We start from the raw sequence: 22,795 nt of genomic DNA, 5'->3' as shown, positions 1-22,795 counted from the left end.
TATTGACTTCAAGCATTCTGTGGCCCTGTTTTCTTCCATAATCCAGGCCAATACAGATTTGATAACATCGAGCAACAGCTGGGTAGGAAACAACCCGGCAATCAGTCTGTCCCTGAACGCCCCACCCGGCACAGGATCCTCAGTGGCCTCATACCTAAACACTGTCCTGACGAGCGGTCCAGATCGAAACCGTTAGTGCATTGTTGCTGCAGGAAAGGAGAGAGGAGAAAGAGGTAAGGCCAATTTCTTGGCTGTTTTTTTTTTTTTTTTAACTATAAAAGTATTACAAGGACATCACAGAAAGTTCAGGAAATGAAGTAAAGAAAAAAAAGCATCCATAATACCAACACCTGTATTATAATACCTATTTGCCCGCTCTTCGTTGGAGTATTTTCTTATAATCATTTTACACTTAGCATTCCCCTTTAACCGCCACCCCCCCACCCCAACACACACACGCCATTGCCTCAAAAATTTTAGCAGATCTGGGACCATTTCCTGCCCTAGTTATGAAGAGCAGTGATAATCACACCTAATCTGCCTGATGATGAGCCACATTCCGTGTTTGCATCTTTCTGGGAATGGATAGGACTGCTTTTAAGGGCAATCACTCTCTTCCTCTGGGTGCCATCCGACCTCCTCTCCTCCAGGCCCGCTGTGGGTGCCCTGCCCCCTGTGAGATGCCCTAACCTAATCCTCTAACCTAAAAACTACACAGTGAGGCAGTCCGTTTTCTACGAAAACTAGAATTGGGGAAATCTCTCCACTTCAATCTCAGCAAGACAATTACACAAAGATGCTTCTAGAAATAGATCTCAACAGTCCCCACAGGGTGCGGTTTTCACAGGCAACTTGAGTTACAACTTTATGAACTTCGGAAAGTGTCATGGGGGCCGACAGTAGGCCTCTGGGGAAGACCCTGGAGACAGACATTTTATAGGAGTACAGGGAAAAGGAATGTTTCCGGCTACAGGAACCCCGTCCCTGGCCGTCCCTGAGCTTTCAGGGGTTTGGCTTCTCTGAGCTCTGGGCTGGTTTGCGGAGATGATGGATTTGGCTGGCATTCATGGGAGTGGGCTCAGGAGTGTTAGGTCCCTGGGGCAAAAGAAAAGGAGCAAATGAGCCAGGAGGCTGTGCCGTCCAGCTTGGGAAACCAGGGGACCCAAGTCCAGCCCTGGATCATCAACTAAGCACCAGTGGGGGGGGGTTCGATTCCGCCAGCCCGCCTGGCTTCAACTTCCTACTCCAGCCGCTACTCACCATACAACTTTCGATGCCTCCACATCCTCACCTTTAAATTGGGGGCAACAGTACTCACTTCGGGGTGGTTGTAACGACCGGAGGTGTTGATGTATGCCAGGTGCCCAAAGCCCAGTAAACACAGTACTGGGACCATCACCCTCCCCAGGCCTGAATGTCACCACCTGTCACCATGAGGCTGGGTCAGAGGAATCCAAGGTCCTCCCAAGATCTAAGTCTCTGTGACTCTTCCTTAGATCCTTTCCATCCCCAATAGCTTGAATCCATTTCGAAATTCTTAACAGGAAGGGAAAGAACATTCCCCCACCTGCCTGTGGGCCCTCAGCCCTGCTCAGTGAGGCCTTGAGCCAGAGACAAAGAGGCTGCTCTGGGTTTTCAGGAAGGATGTGCCCACATTCTCAAAGGCTGACACAAATGTGGCTTAATAAAGTCTGGGTGCTACAGGCCTCCAGGGCCTGACTCCGCCACCCTCCACACTCCCCAGGGGGCTCCGCCCAGAGGTGGGTCCTCTGCCCACCTCCTCCAGCCAGAAATGGGTCTGTGGAGACACAGAGACTCACGTGGGCGCCACCGCCCTCAAGGACTACAGCACCTTTGACTTTTTAACATTTACCATAAATCGAGACCCAAGGGACACAAGTAAGGCAGCAGATCCGATCAGAAGTCCTGGATTGGGAATCAGGACACTGAGGTCCCAGCCCTGCCATCTATAAAGTACGACCTGGGGCAAGCGTCAACTTCTCTGAGCCCGGCTTTGATCTCTGTACGACCCAGAGCTCGGCTTGGGTGAACTGCAAAGCCCCTCCCAGCCCCACAATCCTAGGATTCTGAAATGCGTGGCTGGACACCCTCACCCTGATTTTTAGCACGCTTCTAGATAATACACAAAATAAAAATCATACCTGTGCATTCCCGGGACTCGGAAGACAGAGAGCCAGAATGGTAACGGTGAGTATCCTGCAGAGCAAAAAGCCGGTATGTCAATGCCCAAGAAACTTCCAGAATCAAGGTCTGGGGATAAACATGGGTCTCATGTTGCCCATGCATTTGCAATGGTGACTCCACCGGGTGCTTATATATGGTGCTCCAGAGGTCAAAGTGGACTCCAGATGCCCCCAAGCACCCCAGACAGAACCATTCTTCTACTGGCTTCATATGTTGGGATAATGTGTTAGATAACTTTTTTTTTTTTTTTAGTAAAAGGTTTTGCTGCTTCAAAGACAAAACTCTAAAACCCACCGCTGTGGCACACACTAAGTCCTGACCAGCGGCTTGGTCTTCACTTCTGACACAAGGAGATCTGCCTGAGTTTTGAAAGTCTTTATTCCGAGATGGTTACAGAGAGAACAAGCCTCAAAAGATGCAAGGAAACTGCAAATGTGAAGCACCTGAGTTTCTATGGAAGAGAGGGGTCTCGCGAAAGTCGCCTAATCCCAGGGCATGTGTCCCACGGGCCCCGATGGCGAAGAGGGGCTGGGGCACCTGGGCAGCTGGGAGAAGAATGAACACAGAGGCAACGCTTGGGAGGAGGAGTCTGGAAGCCCCGGGTCAGGCTGGCTCTCCATTCACAAGCCAGCAAACCTCTCTGAGCTTGCGAGTTCTACCCTTCATCACCCACAAGCTTCTATCCAATAAAATCATGGTCACCAATATGCTTTCAAAACACAAAATAGTGGGGCACCCCGGGGGGCTCAGTCAGTGAAGCGTCCGACTTCGGTTCAGGTCATGATCTCACGGTTTGTGAGTTCGAGCCCCGCATCGGGCTCTCTGCTGTCAGCGCAGAGCCTGCTTAGGATTCTCTGTCTCCCTCTCTCTCTGCCCCTCCCCCCCTCAAAAACCAACAAACATTTAAAAAATATACAAAATAGATACCACCTCACATCCATCAGGACAGCTATAATCGAAAGAGCAGAAAACATGTGTTAGCAAGGACGTGAAGAAATTGGGGCCCTTGGGCACTGTTGGTGGGGAGATGATGCAATCTGCAGCCGCGGGAGCAGCGCCCCAGAATATTAGAAATGGATTTACCATATGATCCAGCAATTCCACTCCTGGGGAAACACCCAAAAGAAGTGAAAGTAGGGACCTGAAGAGATATATGTACACTCATGTTCATAGCAGGTAATTCACGACAGCCCAAAGGGGAAAACAACCCACGAGTCCGTCGACAGATGAATGAATAAACAACATGCACACCGAGATATTATCCAGCCTTTAAAAGGAAGGAAATTCTGACACCTGCTGCCACATGGATAAACCTTGAGGACGGCATACTAAGTGAAATAAGCCAGTCACAAAAGGATAAATTCGGTATGATTCCATTTTGACGTAGAACAGTCAAAATCCTAGAGACAGGGGCGCCTGGGTGGCTCAGTCGGCTAAGCGTCTGACTTCAGTTCAGGTCACGATCTCACAGTTTGTGAGTTCTAGCCCCCCATCGGGCTCTGTGCTGTCAGCTCGGACCTGGAGCCTACTTCAGATTCTGTATGTCTCTCTCTCTCTCTCTCTCCCTCTCTTAAAAATAATAAATAAACATTAAAAAACACTTAAAAATCATACAGACAAGGAGCAGAATGGCGGGTGCCAGGGGCTGAGGAGAAGAAGGAACGGGGCGGTAGCGTTTCTTGAGGACAGAGTTTCAGTGTTGCAAGATGAAAAGGGTTCTAGAGATTGACTGCACAACGTGAAATGTACTTAACGCTACTGAATGTATGCTTAAAAATGGTTACAATGGCTTTTAAAAAAAATCTGTGTCTGTGAAGAGCTTTATTTATTGCTATTAGTGCTATTAGCGTTTAGTTCAATAGTGATTTCTCTGGGCAACCACCACTTGCCAACACAGACCCTAGACGGAAGAGCTCCCAAAACTATGACTCAGTCGCTGCCATGGGGAGCTGGTTGTAGAGCCACTCGATAACGTCTCTACGCTTTGTATAGAGGGACACTGGGAGAAACACCCAGAGAGCACCATAACAGCCAGGCTCGAAGCAGAGACAGGAAGGTCAGAGAAGGCTTCCTGGAGGAGGTGATCTTGAAGACCTGCTCCTATCCATATACACCTCCTCTTTAAAATCGCTCCCTTCATGAAAAGAATGTTGGATACATTACAAAGCTCACTCAATCCATGACACAAGGCCCATCTCGATCAGCAACACTGGGTACTTGGAGGGCCCCAGGATTGAGGTGACATCCAGAGGGAACAGAACCCTGATGTGGTGCTAGAAGACGCAGGCCCGCTTCCTTCCTCTGGTCCCTGATCCAAAGAATAAAGACCCTGAGAGTCCACACGCTTTCATTTCGTGTAAGTGCCTGTGTGAGCCAGGTTCTAGAACGCCGGAGACAGCTCTGACCTTATAAAGTGCAGAGCCAAATCCGAGGGTTTTTTGATATTTGCGACGGCCAGATTTATATCTGGAAGGAATGAAAGAACAATAACAAATTTATTTTCCAAGCTGTATATTATGAATTTCAATGTTTTCCTGTTTCTTCACATGAAGTTTCCTTTCGCTTGGTTATAAAACCCTGTCTCGTTTATGTTGGAGACAGAACAGCCTGACTGAATGCAGTGGGCTCCAAGAGCGAGTGGAAAAGCCATGCTAACCCCATTTCTCCCCCTACTCCCGCCTGCCTGTTCCCTTTGGCCGGAGGGCAGCTCTGGGACAGGGCTCCTCTGAGAGGTCCAGCCTGCAGCCCAGCCTCCTGGGAGAGCCACAGCCAGGTCCTGAGGGCCAAGTCAGTTCCAGGCTGATCGAGAGGGTTTTCCGAAAATGAAAGAACCCACGCCCTTCTGCTCCCACGGTCTCTCAAATAGTTACACCTTGTCACGAAGAACTCCAGAACACTCGAAAAACTATAGGAGTTCTAGGGGAGCCTCTGATGTTCCCAACTGGTCCCCGGAACTTTCAACATCAGGTGGGTCCACCCATTTTGTGCACCAGCCTAAACTGCAAGGAAAGCCAGAGAGACCAACGGTATCTCAGGGCTGTCTGTCACAGAAGTGCTGGTGGCCAGGACAGGCATCACACACACACACACACACACACACACACACACACACACACACACACAGAGTTCATGTGTCTAAAGCAAGCCACATTTTCAAGAGTTCCATAGATAAAAGACTGCAGATATAATCTAAAGTTCTTCAAGGTTGAAGGCTTACTTGACTGGAATTGCAATTTCCTTAAAGAACAGCAAAACCTTTGCTTACATGTATTTCTGTCTGTAGTCCCCGCTTCTCATTGGCTTGAAACTTCTGGGTCGCATGCCCTTTGTGAATCCCACACAGACATAGAGCAAACCCAAGTTGGGGATGTCCAGCTAGCCCGGCCGCTTGTCCAACAGCCAATGCAACAAAGTAATTGCTAGTAATTGCTAGAGAACTAGCAATTGGCCCCCCAACTTCAGAAACAGATATATATCCTAAAACGGCTGCCCGTTGGGAAAAGAAAGGAGAGTCGGGCTCCGAGGGTTCTGCAGCTCTCTCCGGGACGCGGACTTCTGAAACTGTGTTATAAAATACCCACTCCCGAAAGAAGGCTTCAAGATGGAAATTACAAAGGCGCAGCTTTTTATAATTAACAGTATCATTGCATCACTAGCTAATGCCTTTTCCAACATCCTGACACAGCCTGAATCCCAGCCATAGCCATTTTCCACCCCTCGGGTTTTTCAGTAAGCTTTCCAGACCCTGGAGGAAAAAGTCCTGAGCGGGCGGGGGGTGGGGGGGGGGGGAACCTACCTTTTTAATCCTGGCATGTCCAAGATGCGGGAGCGGCAAAGGGGAAACAAGAAGGCTGGCAGGCGCGGGACCTCGGAGCCGGCCCTGAACTTCAGCTCCCTCTGGGCCCGAGCGAGCGAGCGAGCGAGCGAGCGTGGGGCTGGCCGGTGTGTTTATTCCAGGGGGACGAGCCAGTCGTGGGGAGGACGAGGGGAGAGCCTGGGTGCTCCGAGCCACTGGAGAGCCCACAGAGAAAGCACCTGGTTTTGCTTAGCCCTTTTCAGTAATTCAGCATTAAACCAATTGGAGGAGGAATTTTAAAAATGAACACTTCATTTTCTAAGTATGTTAAACAATGCAAATGGGGCCTCAGTCTGGACACAGCTGGTTCAGATTACAGCGCTCACCAACTGGCTAGACTCCTCACAACAATCTTGGGGCGTCTGCCAGGACCCAGCGCTGGGAGGAGAGCCCTGTCCCGCGCCCCGCCGGAGCAGCCGCACTCGGGCTCCCCGCATCTCTACCGGAGGCGATTGGCGGGCAAGTCCGGGGGGGGGGGGGGGGGCGGCTGGGAGGGCCTGTTGACCCTTTACTTCCCACCCCGCGAGGACGTCCCTGCCCGGCTGGGCCGGTCAGGCCGAGGCGGTGGCGGGTGGCGGGTGGGGCTGGGGGGCTGGGGGCGGTGGCCTGGGGACGCCCCTCCTCCGGGAGACGGATGCCTTGAACTCACGACAAGCACAGCGACGGGGACCAGAATCTTATCAAGTATTGGGAAGCCAGACCCAGGGAAGCGGAGGCCTGGGGGCAGCGACAGGAGACTCACGGTTTTCCAGAAGAAGGGGTGGAGAGCACGACGGGGTGGGGAAGAAGAGGAAGATGGGATCTGGCCGATGCTAATGGGAGACAAGGAGCTTGTGCAATGCAAACCTTCGCGAGGACGCTCGCCCCGCCCCGCCCTCACCCCCTGATTCTGGAGGGGCATGTTCTGACTTCAGTGAAAATATCCAGAAACCGTGCACCTTACACGTCCTCAATGTGACATCTCAATCCAGCTGGGAATTTTTTTTAATTAAAAAAAAAAAAAATCCTCGACTCGAAAATGATTTTAACGAGTGAAACAGATTTGAGAAGACAAAAAAGGACAGTCAGGGAAAGCAGAACGATGGATAAGAACAAGAGGCATGATGTTAAGTGTTTTACATTCGTTGTATCAGTGGTTGCAAACTATTCCTTCCTTTCTGTTTTTAAGCATTGGAATCTTTCTGTGGAATGAAGTCTTCTCAAAGACACTAGTCTATGAAAGAGGATGGTTGGATCGGCAGTAGTCCAGATTGCTCCTCTCCTCCCGGCATCTCCCCATGGGCCCCTCAACAAAGCCCTACTTACAGCTGGGAAGGCACTGATGAAATCCTTTCTCCTCACCTTAACTCCATGCAGTAGGGATTAGTATCTCCGTTGCAGTAGAGTGAGATGAAGAGAGGTTCCTTAAGTCCCCCATGGTCACACAGCTATTCACTGAGACAGCTGAGACTCCAAAGTCTACATAGTTAGCCTTCCCAGAGGCCAATCTTTTTAGTAAATAAATGGAATCCTACTCTAAACATGCATTCAGGGAAGCCTGGCTGGCTCAGTCAGAAGAGCATGCTACCCTCGACTTGGGGGTCATGAGTGTGGGCCCCAGGTTGGGTCTAGAGATTGCTTAAATAAAAATAAAAACGTTAAATTTTTTTAACGTTTTTATTTTTTTTTTTTAGAGAGAGAAAGAGAGAGAGACAGAGCGTGAGTGGGGGAGGAGCGGAGAGAGGGGGAGACACAGAATGCGAAGCAGGCTCCAGGCTCTGAGCTGTCAGCACAGATCCGACGCGGGGCTCGAACCCAGGAACTGCAAGATCATGACCTGAGCTGAAGTTGGACGTGTAACTGAGCCACCCAGGTGTGCCAAAAACTTCAAAAAGTAATAAAAGTAAGAGTGCATTCAACAACAAATAGCAGAATACTAATAGTTCTTGAAGCCGTGTCCATTATGTTCTCCTATTTACTTTGTGTATGTTGAAAATTTTCCCATAACAAAACATTGTTTACTTCTTTTTTTAAGTTTATTTATTTATTTTGAGAGAGAGAGAGAAGTGGGGAAGGGCACAGAGAGAGGCAGAGAGAGAGAATCCCAAGCAGGTTCCCCACTGTTAGCACAGAGCCCGATGCGGAGCTAGAACTCATAAACCGTGAGATCACGACCTGAGCTGAAACCAAGAGTCACACGCTTAACCAACTGAGCCACCAGGAACCCCAATAAAACATTTTTTAAAAATACATTTTATTGGGCCACCTGGCTGGCTCGGAGGGAGGAGCACGAGACTCTGGATCTCGGGGTCGTGGGTTTGAGCCCCACGTTGGGTGTAGAGATTTCCAAGGTTGTTCACTGATCCCACTTGTGAAAGTTTATAAAGAGCCTTAACATCCTTCAGTTGGGTACCAACAGGGTTAAATAAAGTAAGGGACTTCCCAAACTGGACAATTATGCAACTGACAATAAAAGCTAGGTAAATAAGCATACATACTGGATGACTCCTTTTATATAGAATTCTGAGGGAGGTAGTGATTGTGAAGGGCATTTCTGCTGATAACATTCGAATTATCAATCTGGGTAACTGGTTACACAGTATACGCTTAGGACTTGGAGGGTCTTATGTATGTTACCCATTTTTTTTAAAGGACTAAACTAGCTCCTTGCATGCTAACATTGAAGGGTTTCCAGTAGAGTCAAACTGGCAGAATGTTAGTGATTTCACATAGCTTCATCTAATGTAGCAATACGTAAAAAAGCAAGTTGTAGAACTGTAAAGAGCGTGCCACCATTTGAGAAAAAAAATATATCCATAAGTTCTTGCTTGTATATATAGAGAAAAGACGTTTCCTGAATGATAACGTGAGAAACTGTTAGCATTTTTTGTCTTCTAGGAAGGACGTTTGGTAGGCAGCTAGGGAAAAGAATTAAAAGAAAAATTCGCTCTCCCCTGCTCACCTTTGGGTAAAATTTGAATTTTGGACCACAAGCATGTATTACGTATCCAAAATATGAGGTTACTTTAATATACACATATATTCTATTTATGTAGAGCTATTTGGGGGGTAGAAGAGTTTTAAATGACTTAGTTCATATGCCTCACTTATTCTATCAACCTTCTTTTTTTTTTTAAAGTTTATTTATTTATTTTGACAGAGATGGAGAGAGAGAGAGGCAGAGAGAGAGAATCCCAAGCAGGCTCCGCACTGTCAGTGAGGAGACTGATGTGGGACTCAAACTCACGAACTATGAGATCATGACCTGAGCCAAAACCAAGAGTCAGACGCTTAACCGACTGAGCCACCCGGGTGCCCATACTATCAACCTTCTGGAAGGAAAAGGAGGGAGAGAAAATCAATATGCCTGTTGTCTACATGAGCAAATTGAGGATCTTGAAAACAAAACTTTCCAGGCATCCATCTTGGACCAGAGATTGTTTCCATTTAAAACTCTAAGTTTGGAAGAGGGAAGAGAGTTAGGGTTGCAATGAAAGGCTTGGGTCTTTGTCTTGGTTTTGCCACCTACCTGTTGGGTGACCTTGGGCGAATCACTTCACCTCTCTGCATCTTGGTTTCCTTATCTGCAAAATGGAGATAACAGTTACCTCTCAGGGTTGATGTGAGAATAAAATAAAAGTGAGTTATCCTCATGAGTGTCACTGTGCCCAATTCCTTACCCTATACAACCCCCCCCCCCCCAAAATATCTTTAGTAACCAGCAAATTATCAGCATCCACGGACAAAGAGAATCATAACCTCATGAAACAGCCCAGGTATCTGTTGAACAGCTCAGACCGTTAGAAAGTTCTGTCTTGAGTTGAACTCAAATCTGCTTCCCTATATGCAACTGCCTCCAGGGGTCCTAATTCTCCCCTCCACGTGGGCTACTCACCTGCTACCATCTTCTTTTCATGAAAACAGCTCCACCTCTTGCCAGTGCTGGTATCCCCTTCCTGGGGGCTGAGCACCCCCCAGTTCTTTCAGCAGCTCCTCTCAGGTCACATGACCCTGCTGCTGCCTACTCCAGCTTCTCCTCCAGTGGCTGCATCAGCCTTCTGGCTCGTACTGAACTGACATCAACAGAAACAATCCGTGATACACAGGCTGCTTAACACCTTCGCTTTCATCCTGTACTTGGACTGCCAGTCCTCCTTAACAGAGAACAAGGTTTTTCACGGGCCCCTCTTAAATTTTCATCCACTGTTCAAGATCTTTTTCTTTAAAAAATTTTTTTTAACGTTTATTCATTATTGAGAGGCAGAGAGACACAGAGCGTGAGCAGGGGAGGGGCAGAGAGAGAGGGAGACACCGAATCCGAAGCAGGCTCCAGGCTCTGGGCTGTCAGCACAGAGCCCGACGCGGGGCTCGAACTCACAAACTGTGAGATCGTGACCTGAGCCAAAGTCGGACGTTTAACCGACTGAGCCACCCAGGCGACCCTCAAGATCTTTTTCAACATGAATTTTACTATGTAAATTATTAAGTATCACCCCAGCTTTGACAACTATGTTATCTGCTGACTGTGACTTACTTGACTTTATCAGAGTTATGAATAAATAATTGACCAAGACAGGTGCTGGAGTGATGTGCTCTGTCCAGGTTGGCACCGACCCGCTTCTCTTTCTTCAACATTTTGGGGCCACTCCACTGGTGGAAGGCCACCAGCTTACCTGTCCCTGGGACCCTTGTTGGCTCCTAGAGATCACCACTTCCCTAAGTGGTTTTCCTTTTCTTCGTTGCTGCATAGAAATCCCAACATCTGCCCCTCCCGCCATCATCAGAATCAGGTACAATCACAACGATGAAACAACCTCACAAAATGTACATTGCAGTGAACATATGAGAGTTTATCATCTACTGAGTGGGACCTTCCTGGCTCCAATGAGGGTCAATATCTTCACTGTGCCGTAAATTGGAAGACAGATGGGCTATTTTTCTTAAAAAAAAAAAAAAAAAGACGATATTAAAATTAGGGGGGAAATTCACAAAATTATACATTTAACGATATATTTTGACTATTAATATTAAATTGTTTAATGTTTTACTGCCCCAAATAATCACATCACAATGCCTTTCTGGAAGCAAAAGCAAAACAGGGAAGAGGATGTTATTGAATGTCTAGACTCCACACAAACCCTCTCCTTTGACCCCCTTAATAACCCTGTAAAATAGGAAACCCTGCATTATGCAGATGAAGAAAAGACCCAGGGAGATTAGGGCCCTGTAGACAATGAGCAGTCCAAATTCCAGCCCACACCAAGCCTATTTGGCTCCAGGGCCCTCATTCTTTCCAGTTACTGAGATTTGCTTTCTCTGACTTGCTCCTTACATGGCTGCTTCCCTCCTAGCTGCCCACAAATGCTTAGAACTCCATGGTCCCTCCCATCATTACCTTTTCTTCTTTTCTTAGCATTCGTAAAGGCTCTCACTTCTTACATTATCCAAACTTGGCCCCAAACAATCAGAAAACTAGAATAACCACCAGTGCCCAAGGAAGGCACAGGTCTTCCCAAATGGTGGAGGGGGGGATTTCTATTGTCCTGATGCCCCTGAGTCCTGATCTCCTCCTCCTCTCTTTCTCAGCCTCCTCTGTGTGTCAGCCGCCCCCTCACCACCTAGTCCCACCTTAGCCCTCCGACTTCCCGCCATGCCCCACCATTCACTCAAAATGGTACTTCCTGAGTTTTCCAGTGATCTCATGGCCAAATGCAATGACCTTTTTTCCATTCCTGATGGTTCCTTTGACCCTCTGAAGGATTTGAGCATAATGACCTATCTTCTCCTCTCCTGTCTTGAAGACTTTAAGTTATCCTGGCTTGCCCACTATGAGTCTGCATTTTCTCCAGCCCCCTCTTTCTCCTCCTCCCTAACCAAAGAGTCCCCCAAAGTTAGATCCTGCTGCTCAACTCTTTCCCACTTCTATCCTGGGAATAGTCACTGGTCTCACACATAGGTCCCATAAACTGTTAGCATTATGCAGATGACTCTTGAATAAAGCCCTCTCACAATCCCTAGCATCTCTCTTGCTCTGCAGACCCAAATGTTCAACTCCTTATGGGCTCTTTCTCCAAATCCATTTCCTCTCCTGACTTATCAGGCACCACATCAAGGTAATTAGTTCACTCTCTGTGAACTAATAAATACATGAGTCAAAAGGACTCCATCCTAGTGGTTGTTTTTGGTTTGGGGTTGTTGGTGGTGGGGGTTTGTGTTGATTTTTTTTTTTTTTTAGATAGAAATACCTCGGGGGGCGCCTGGGTGGCTCAGTTGGTTGAGCGTCCAAATTTGGCTCAGGTCATGATCTCACGGATCATGGGTTTGAGCCCCACATCAGGCTCTGAGCTGTCAGCACAGAGCCTGGAGCCTGCTTCAGATTCTGTGTCTCCCTCTCTCTCTGCCCTTCCCCCACTCATACTCTGTGTGTGTGTCTCTCTAAAATAATAATGGTAATAATAATAATAATAATAATAATAATAATAATAACTTTAAAATATCCCTTTAAAGCACCAGAGATTCAGGCTCCCACTACCTTGTGCTTGGCGATCTCTAGAGTGTTGACCTCCCTCTACTGGGTCCAAAATGGCGCACCACCATCACACTCACATTTCAGGAAGCAGGATAGAAGTTGAGAGAAGCACCTAGCCACAAGGGACACTGGCTGATGTAGCCTGTGTCCTGAGAGATCACCAACCGATTCACCTAAAAAATCTGGAGTTCTCTCACTGTGAAAGCAGAGAACAGACATCAGAAGGCAAGCAGCAGCCTCTGCCAGAAACCCTAAGGGGCATCACTTGCTCTCTCTACTTTCTTTGCCTATTTCTATTTCTAAAGTAAAGGTAGTTCTCCATTGTCATCTATGTTACAAATACTTCCCTCAGTTTGTCTTTTGCCTTTTAATCTAATGAAGTTGTCTTAATGTTTATTTTGTGTGAGAGAGCAAGCAAGGGAGGGGCAGAGAGAGAGGGAGACAGAGAGAATGGAGCAGGCTCCCTGCTGTCAGTGCAGAACCCGAGGCAGAGCTTGAACCTGCAAACCGTGAGATCATGACCTGAGCCAAAATCAAGAGTTGGACGCTTAACCAACAGAGCCATCCAGGTGCCCCTAATCTAATGACATTTTTTAAACCCATACATTTTACATATTTATGTAAATAAATATGGATGTCTCAATGCCATCCTTCATGGTTTCTGCCCTGTGTCATGTTCATGTTAAGCATATAGTGAGCTTTTAAAATATTGGTTCTGCGGGCGCCTGGGTGGCTCAGTCAGGCGTCTGACTTCGGCTCAGGTCATGATCTCGCAGTTTGTTGAGTTCGAGCCCCGCGTCGGGCTCTGTGCTGACAGCTCAGAGCCTGGAGCCTGCTTCGGATTCTGTGTCTTCCTCTCTCTGCCCCTGCCCCACTCACGCTCCGTGTCTCTCTCGCTCAAAAATAAGTAAAACATTTAAAAAATAAGTAAATAAAAATAAAATATTGGTTCTGTTTCTCTGGAGAACCCTGACCAATACAGGACCCTAAGTAAAATTTTTAACTTTGCTGAGAGCTTCAGGTTTCAGCTATAAAAAATGGGGCAAAAATCACAACATGCTAGCTGTAATGAAGATACGTTCAAAAGTACCCAGCAGGTGCCAACGCACAGCAGGCCCTCAATAGAGGTTTTGGAACTCCCCCCACCCCCCGCCTCCCTGCCCCATTTCTCTATAGTGGAAGTAAGTTTGCATTGGCCAAGGGAGGGCACGAGGAAGAGTCCCCACCAGTCTTAAGAATGTTAAAAAGGATGTTGCCTGGAGGGGGTGACCGAGTCCTGAAACTTATAAATCACTTACTGTAACCCCCTAATTTTACAAATGGAAAAACAAAAGCCAAGAGAGACTAATTTAATGAAGATCGTAGAATTAGAGGCAGAACAGAAATTGGAACCCAGATTTTCAGGGTTTCTTCTCCTATCACATGGGGTCTCTAACTGTACTTTAAGGTAATGAACTTGTTGAAGGATGTCAGAATTTTCTGTACATGCTTGGGATTCTCAGGAAATTCAGCAAATTGTGAAAACACCTGGGCTTTTCTCGTGGATTATTTTAACTGGCTATGGTTTAAACATGTAACCATGTGAAAAATATGGGATATCTACCATAAAAAAGACTTTAGGCAGGCACACCCTTTGCCACGGAGTCCCAGAGTCATGCTCACGAAAAATGGCTAATGGCAATCTTCTATTTGCCATCTCTATTTCGTTTTTGTCTATTTGTTTCCTGACACTTAAAGTGACTTGAGTTTAGGGGCAGACATAATATAATTTTATGATGGCATGATGTTCAAATGACCTCATTTCCTATTTATAATCCACATAAGATTATCGGTTCCCAAATTCTTCAATTTACCAGACCAGTAAAATCAACACCCTCAAAGAGAGAACGATATTACCGGTCAACTTTTAATTTTGCCAGAAAAAAATAAAAAACACACGACTGTCACATATGTCATCATACTGCATGAAAGAAAGGACTTGTAACACCAAATGTAGCCTTTGCAAGCCTATGTATCCAGATGGGATGTCAAATTTTAACAACACGCTGTGGGAGAATTCAGGAACGGAAGCAGCATACATTATTTGATCATCTCCATTGTCCCACACAAAGTAACAAAATTGCCTCCTTATTTGTAACAGTTTTAAGACATGCTGTGCGAGAACGCTTTCAAAATAAAAACAAGGAACAAAGTGGCACAAGATGAAGCCGGAAGTGACAGACCCAAGTTGATAATCATGGAAGCTGGTACTGGGTACATGGGCTCGTTTTCCTGCCTCCTCTGCTTTCGTGGGTATGTTCAAAATCTTCTCTAATAAAAAGTTTAATTCCTTAGAAAATATTATGACGTAATGTTGGGGTGCCAGGGCGGCTCAGCTGGTTGAGCATCTGACTTCAGCTCAGGTCATGATCTCACATCACAGTTGGTGAGTTTGAGCCCCACATCAGGCTCTGTGCTGAGAGCTCAGAGCCTGGAGCCTGCTTCCGATTCTGTGTCTCCCTCTCTCTCTGCCCCTCCCCCGCTCATGCTCTGTCATTCAAAACGAAATTAAAAATATATATATATGACATAATGGTAAGATTTGATAAGGCTGGGTTATGAGTATGCAAATGTTTATTCTGTATCCTTTGAACATACTTTAGTTTTTTGTTTCCATACTTTAATGTTTGTACTTGCAACCACTGCTTACAAGATTTTGTGGGCTAAATCCAACATTTGAACTTTTAACAGTTGGTCAGTTTCTTCTGACTGCTTTTTTCCTGAGCACGGGTCATGCTTTCTTCTTTGTATTACTCACATTTTCTTTTAATTGAACTCTGGACAATTTGGATTATATTGTAGCCACTACAGTATTCTTTTGTATTTTTTCTGACATTTAAAACTTGATTCGATTGAAACTGAGGAAATCTGTCTCCCCCATGGGAGAGTGCAGCTGTGATGTCTCTGCTGTTTTTATATTCTTATTTCTGTCCCGTGCTCTGCTTTCCCGAGGTTGCCCCTACATGGCTTAATGGTCAGCAGAGACTTTGCTCATTAAACACCTTGAACCCACGTGGCTCCCATCCATGGCCGACGGACCTGTGTGGAGTGAAAAATGCTCTAAGACCAGGTCCTCCACGGCTTTCTCAGTTCCAGAGTCTCCCTGCTAAATGTCCAGTGGTCGGCTCCTCGCCCTATCTGGAGTTGCAATCTCAAGACTAGCAAAGCTGAGTTTTCTTCAGTTTCCAAGTCACAGTTTTTGCACAGCCTACACCTCCCACCATGAGTCCCTCCCCTCAGGCAAGAAGGCTGCTGGTTTGCATGATTGGCTTGGTGCTGGGAAAACTGGGGAGAAGGGGAGGGAGGGGGGTTGGAGAGCCAAACCTTCCTTCCCAGGCAGGAAGGCTAGAGACTCCAGGGGTTCTCATCTGAAGCTCTAGATGTTTTTCAAAAATCAACAATTTTCAGTTTCTTGCCTGTCTTTGGTCAATTACCAGGGCCCCAAAATGGTTATTTTTTGATCATTTTTGTTTCCTTTTTTTTTTTTTTTTTTTTTTTTTTTGCAGAGAGGAATTATTGGCTGACCTCATCACACTGCCATAGCCAGATGTCTCTAAATATCCTTATTGTCTATTCTTAAGTGTTTGAAATATTTGGCACACACACACACACACACACACACTAAAAGATGACAGTAAAAAATTATTTTTCACCAAGTAAAACTAATGTCCAAAGGGAAAAAAAATACAAGTGAAAAGACTTCCAAAAACAGAAGTCTTCATTTCTCAAGTAGCTCTGTGGAGCATTGATTTTTTACCATCATCAATATTTTTCAACACGGGAGCTACAGTTGGCAAGGGCAATTGCAGGGAGAGAGGTGTGGTTGAACACACGTATCTAGACTACCTCTAGTTAGTTAAGTCTGCACATGGTATGGTAAATACTTCAGGGAAATGACTTTGAAATGATTCCAAACATTTCCAAAGACTGCACATTCCATGTAAGTTTTCAAAAATAAAAAACTACCTCATTAGTCTAGAACTCCATCACCATCACCCTCTTTTTATTCAGGGCCAGTGCCTGAAAATCCCTTTTATAAAAGGGATTAACGTGTTAACTCACGATCACACCGCTGTTCTTTAAATACACTTCAGTGGAAGGAGCTGGCAGGAGACCTGAGGCAAATTTAAATTACGTTGTTTCCAAGCCTTTTCTTTAAAGGAGATGCTGTTTCCCTTCACCACCTGGGATGGACCTTGTCCTCTGCGAAGTGTTTCCATTTGCCCTGGGTTGATTCCCCATTGCTAGAGCAAAGTGTCTCACAATATAATGTCCAGCATCTACATACCATATAAATTTTTTTAAGATTTTATATTAAAAAAATTTTTTAATGTTTATTTTTGAGAGACAGAGAGAAAGAGAGAGAGAGAGACGGAGCAAGTGGGGGAGGGTCAGAATCCGAAGCAGGCTCCAGGCTCTGAGCCATCAGCACAGAGCCCGATACAGGGTTCAAGCCCATGAACTCTGAGATCATGACTTGAGCTGAAGTCAGACACTTAACCGACTGAGCCACCCAGGCACCCCTAAGATTTTATTTTTTAAGTCATCTCTACACCCAACATGGGCCTCAAACTCAAGACTCTGAGATCAAGAGTTGCACGCTCCACCAACTGAGCCAGCCAGGCACCCCTAAATGCCGTGTATTTTAGAAAAAAACAGTGTTGCTTACCTACATTTTTAACAGACCGAAGATATCCAGGAAGCAACTTTACCAAACTCTTACATTATGTTCACAATATTTTCAATTGACGTTTAATTTTTGAGTGTTGGAAACAGTTAACGCTGAGAGTACTCTTGTAAAAACAGTCACAGACGAAAATTATCAAAGTTATAATATCATGATAGAGCAAATTATCCATTTCTTAACCCCAGGAGGGCTGAAAGACCAATGCACAGTAATAACCAAGTTATTGGTTCAAATATTTGAAAACCAACTAAGGTTCAAATATTTGCCTTAAGTTTTATTTATTTAACATTCTTCAATTTTCCTTTATCTCCAAAACAAATACTGTTGTAATTATAATGGATTATTAACTTACTGGATGTATTAAATTATGGCAAAGGCATGCTGTAAAACCCTCAGATATATCATGTGTTCACATGACCTAAGTCCCAAGGACAGGAAAACAAGGGTCAGGTTAGTAACATTTTATATCCCATGAGAACTGGTTAGGGGAAGAAATATTTGACTTTTATCTGACATTTAATTTGCCAGCTTGCTTTCTTCTAGAGCTCAACTCTTGCTCTAACACGTGCTTAAACACCATTCCCCCTGCTCCTGTCTGCCTGCCCATGAAGCCCCCAAGCACTTGGTACTCTCCCACTTCTCCAGTGATCTGGACACGCGTCTGTCTCTACCAGTTGACTGGATTTCTCATGCCTCAGACCCTCCCCACCCCATCATTTTCAGCAGATAAACTCCTTGCCAACCTCACCTAATTCCCACAACTTCCCTCCACCCTGATGCACCTGCCATCCGCCTCTGCTCTTTCATCACTCCTGTCCCAATAAAGGCATCTTTCCTCTCTCCCAACCCTCCGAGTTCTGATTCTATCAGCTCCCCCTTCTCAGGAACTCTCCACACTGTCTTCAGCCTCTGAGCTTAACACAACTCTCCCTCCACCCCACTCCTCGCCTACTCATGTCCTCTTTCCCCTTCAAAGTCTGACTTCTCCGAAGAGTTGCCTACAAACACATCTCCATTTGCTCATCACCTACTCAACTCACTTGACAATATGGGTTTTCTTTCTGCCACTCCACTAACACTGCTCAAACTCAAAGCCAACAACTTCCAGGTCCCTAAATCCAATGGATTCTTAAACCTTATCTTCCCAGTGCAGCAAGCACTTCATACTTTTGATCTCTCCCTACCTTCTTGAAACAACCCTAGGCTTCAGTAATACCCCACTCCTGACATTCTTAGCCACTTTGGGGCAGTAATAATCACAACTTCTAACATCTGTGTAGAACTACAGATTTTGTAAAGCATTTCCACAAGTGGTACATGTATTCATTTAATATTGTGAATGAATGTGTCATTTGATCATTTACTATGTGGGTGTTATTTGAGAGATGAAAAAAAAAAATCAATCTCATAGCCAAGGCAATTTTGTTAAAGGTCGCAAAGAAAGGGTCAATCAAAATCAGTACTTCATCTCTCAACTTTAAAAGCCATGCTCCTTAAAGACATGAATAGACACTTTTCCAAAGAAGACATCCAGATGGCTAACAGACACATGAAAAGATGCTCAACATCACTCATCATCAGGGAAATGCAAATCAAAACCACACTGAGATACCACCTCACCCCTGTCAGAATGGCTACCATTAACAACTCAGGCAACAACAGATGTTGGCAAGGATGCGGAACAAGGGGAACACTTTTGTTTTTTGTTTTTGTTTTTTGTTTTTTTTTTAAATTAAGGGGAACACTTTTGTGCCGCTGGTGGGAATGCAAACTGGTGCAGCCACTCTGGAAAAAAGTATGGAGGTTCCTCAAAAAATTAAAAAAATAGAAATACCCTACGACCCAGCAATAGCACTACTAGGAATTTATCCAAAGGATACAGAAGTGCTGATTTGAAGGGGCACATGCACCCCCCCGATGGTTACAGCAACACTATCGACAATAGCCGAAGTATGGAAAAAGCCCAAATGTCCATCAACTGATGAATGGATAAGGATGTGGTATATAGATACAACGGAATATTACTCAGCAATCAAAAAGAGTGAAATCTTGCCATTTGCAATGTGGTTGGAACTAGAGTGTATTATGCTAAGCAAAAGAAGTCAGAGAAAGACAAATGTATGATTTCACTCGTATGTGGCATTTAAGAAACACAACAGATGAACATAGGGAAAGGGAAGGAAAAATAAGATAAAAACAGAGAGGGAGACAAACCATAAGTCACTCTTAAACACAGAGAACCGAGGGTTGCTGGCAGGGTGTTGGGTGGGGGGGGGGGGGTGGACTAAATGTGCGAGGGGTGTTAAGGAAGGAGGGCACTTGTTGAGATGAGCACTGGGTGTTATATGTGTAAGTGGTGAATCACTAAATTCTACTCCTGAAATTGTTGTTACACTATATGTTAACTTGGATTTAAATTTTTAAAATCTTAAAAAATAAATAAAAGCCATGCTTCTTCCAATACTACCATCACACGAACAGTTAACAATACTCAAGTGCCGCATCTCAGGAAAAATGAAGACATAACTGATTATCTTGCAGAAAAACCAAGCCCCGAATGAGCATATTACCTCTGAAAGAAAATTAAAAGGCTGGCTAAAACCTCTCAGATCCTTTCCACACAAAATCCTCAGCATCTATTAAATTGCTCATACTTAACATTTCCAAGGCTCACATAGTATCCTAACAGCCACATCCGGGGAACACTTGAAGACATTAGCTTCCGTAGTTCATCAACTGCTGCTATAAACAACATGTGTAAGTCATTTCTCCCCCTTCTAAAGAAAAAGTCAGCAGCTGTTTGCTAAAAAAAATTTTTTTATTGTGGATAAAGACATTGCCAACTTACATATATCATTTTTATTTGGAGTATTTTTTTTTTTTTTTTTTTTTGCCTTGCAGTGTGCTCCTGAGAAATTCAGAGATGCATTGACTTTAGCTCTATAAAACACAACCCAATATTAAGGTTGGGTTGTAAATTTCCCACACTTAGATATTTCCCTAAAAACCAAAAGACGACTTATCAATTTTAATTAGAGAAATCTTAATAAGTTAAAAAGCAAAGACTGGAAAATAATCACAAATGTCAGAACATTAAAATACCATTACTTTTTCCATAGGAATATAGAAAATAAATATCAGTTATACTTACTTGATATTTACAAAATTAAAGATAATTTTTGTTGATGGAAGACGTTTTCAATACTTTGATATATGAAAACCTTTGTTAGCTTTAAAAATCAGATTCAAATGCTTTAAGTTTGACGCAATATGGCACTTCCCCACTAATTCTTATCACTCCCTATCCCTGAAGACATAGTTTGTTTTCCATCTACTGACTGGATAAGTATTTTGAGTCTTTTGTCCCCCTTTCAGTTAACCATTAGAAGGTTAAAATACACAGGAGGCTTTATTTGCAGGGGATAGCTGAAATTGGAATTCACTAGTTTTAAGAAAGTCATTCCTTCTCCATGTTTTTGTTGTTCTGGTCTTATTTCCTTTGGTTTTTTATTTTTTTCTTTTAAAAATCAATAATGGCAGGGACTGAAACTCGACCAACCGTGATACAGGACTCTATTAAAATCAAATTCAATGGCTGGATGGCTTTTCTACCGTATTATAGTGGCTGAAAACCATTAGGAATGTTGTGAAAGCCTGGCAGCTAAAGCAAAATTCAACCACAAATTCTAGTAAGTTTACAGAGAAGTAAACAATAAAACTACTGTAGTTAAAATATTGCAGTAAAAATACTGTTAGCAATGGCCTCTTGCTAACATTAGAATGATATGCTTCATCATCGTATGGTTACTAAGAAGATTCCTTGAGCAGATGGTTCATCTCTGACTCAACTTCGTTTCAGAAAAGTGGATGAGTTAAGTCTGCTTTGGATCAACAAACACTTAGTATGCATACCAGTGAGCTATAGTCTCAACCGCGATACAACTGAAACATTAGGTACTACAGCTTGAGGACAAGGTCACATACTTATTTAAATAGCAGCCATGTAAGGTCATGCTGTGAAGTTTAGATATGCAACCCACCCAGAACAGCTTTCAAACTTACACGTTAAACAAGGGGTGGGAGGCCAGGCTGTTTTGAGCAGGGAAGGAAATACTCAAAATGTCATAAAAGGCATTTAAAATATGATATGTTATTTAAATATGCACCATGCATCTCCTTTTCAAATTAAAAGACAAAGCTTTTTTGCATGTTCTGTTTCTTCAAAATGAAGGATCATGTGTCTTTTTTTTCTTTTAACTTAGAAACTTTTATTTCAGATGCTCCACACTGAAATGAAACTTCAATGGCAAGCAGCAAATAATTTAAGATGGCCAGTGAAAGTATCTTTGGAAAGATCATATAAAACCGAAGGGTAATAATTTCATAAGAAATAATAATGGGCAAAACGGACAAGAGGCAGTCGCCCAGTCCTAACATAGAACCTGGACGACAGCTTCCTTTAAAGTATACTAAATCAAGAACGGCAGTGTAAATACATTAGCTCAGGAGACAGGTGATGTTCCGAAGCAGCAATGTCTCAGCTACTGCACATTTCAGAGAAACAAGTTTTACCCATCTGTACGCGAAGACTTCCAATCTTCCAATCTAAATACAGTACACAAAGTATACAGTTAATCACAGCAAAATTTACAAACAATCAAACTGAGCTCTGGCCAGAGCCAGGCCTATTTACATATTTGGATTAGTATTATTTTCACCTTTCCTTGTTACACAGATGTTTCTATGTTAAAGACATACTGAAATGTACAAAATTTGCAAGAAATGTCTTTAAATGTACAACTTCAACAACTAACACAAACATGAACATCTTGATATAATTAGGTTCCAAGTCAGGGACTGAATCTTACGACAGGTTTATAAAAAATTAAAGACCTACTCCCTTACTCTTAAGTTCCAAACACCTGGTGCTGGTGTTGCTGCAGTGACGTCACTACCTTCAGTGACCGTGAGGGCGAGAGGACAATGGAGAACTACTGGATCTGCGTACCTCTCCCTTCACGCCTCGGACAGAGGCAGGAGGTATCATGTTTAGTGATATTGCTAATTATAGGTACCTAAATGCAGCTGTGTGACTTAACACTCACATGAAAGTTGTGTGTCTGTGTGTGAGGAAACGGTTTTAAGAGGATACCTTGGCTCATAAAACTGAATCCTATCTCCGCAGTATGTACTCATGTCAAAAAGGAACAAGTTACCCATACGGGCAACAACCTGGATGGGTCTCAAGGGAAGTGCGCGGAATGAAAAAAGCCGATGTCAAAGGTAACAACATACCGCAGGAGTCCATTTACACAGCCCTCCCGACGTGCCAAAGTTACAGAGCTGGAGAGCGGTCGGGGGTTGCCAGGGGTTGGGAGGGGATGTGCGTAGGGAAGGAGGTGGCCACGATTATAAAACATCGCGGGGCAGCACGAGAGACCCCTGATGAAACCATCTGGTCTCTGTACTGTAGTGGTGATCACGTCAATCTACACCTGGG

At 44.5% G+C, this 22,795-nt stretch overlaps 1 protein-coding gene and 1 long non-coding RNA gene across 6 annotated transcripts in view; one reads left to right on the top strand and one right to left on the bottom strand.

Annotated features, from left to right (window-relative positions):
* The window catches only part of FBLN5 (fibulin 5), an 80,300-nt gene extending 74,175 nt beyond the window's left edge, over positions 1-6,125 (bottom strand). For 2 of the 5 annotated variants that reach the window (XM_086708981.1, XM_086708984.1), the window contains exons 1-3: positions 6,002-6,125; positions 2,163-2,217; positions 155-206 (exon numbers count right to left, since the gene is read on the bottom strand). In XM_086708981.1, the coding sequence (XP_086565107.1) occupies positions 155-206; positions 2,163-2,217; positions 6,002-6,018 (124 nt within the window). In that variant the 5' untranslated portion in view covers positions 6,019-6,125. Of the gene's footprint in view, positions 1-154; positions 207-2,162; positions 2,218-3,135; positions 3,155-5,470; positions 5,807-6,001 lie in introns of those variants that run through there. The other 3 variants (XM_086708982.1, XM_086708980.1, XM_086708983.1) reach the window with 3 other exon arrangements.
* A 284-nt stretch (positions 6,126-6,409) lies between these two features.
* On the top strand, positions 6,410-7,966 carry LOC147579752 (uncharacterized). Its single transcript, XR_015252068.1, has 2 exons — positions 6,410-6,520; positions 7,735-7,966. It is a non-coding gene; the product is annotated as an uncharacterized LOC147579752 (long non-coding RNA).
* Positions 7,967-22,795: the final 14,829 nt, after the last annotated feature.

This window comes from Puma concolor, chromosome B3 (assembly GCF_028749965.1).
Source record: "Puma concolor isolate L17-30 chromosome B3, mPumCon1.1.hap2, whole genome shotgun sequence".
Classification (NCBI taxonomy): Eukaryota; Metazoa; Chordata; class Mammalia; order Carnivora; family Felidae; genus Puma; species Puma concolor.
The sequence above is the reverse complement of the archived record's forward strand: the minus strand, read 5'-3'. Positions and strand labels throughout refer to the sequence as shown.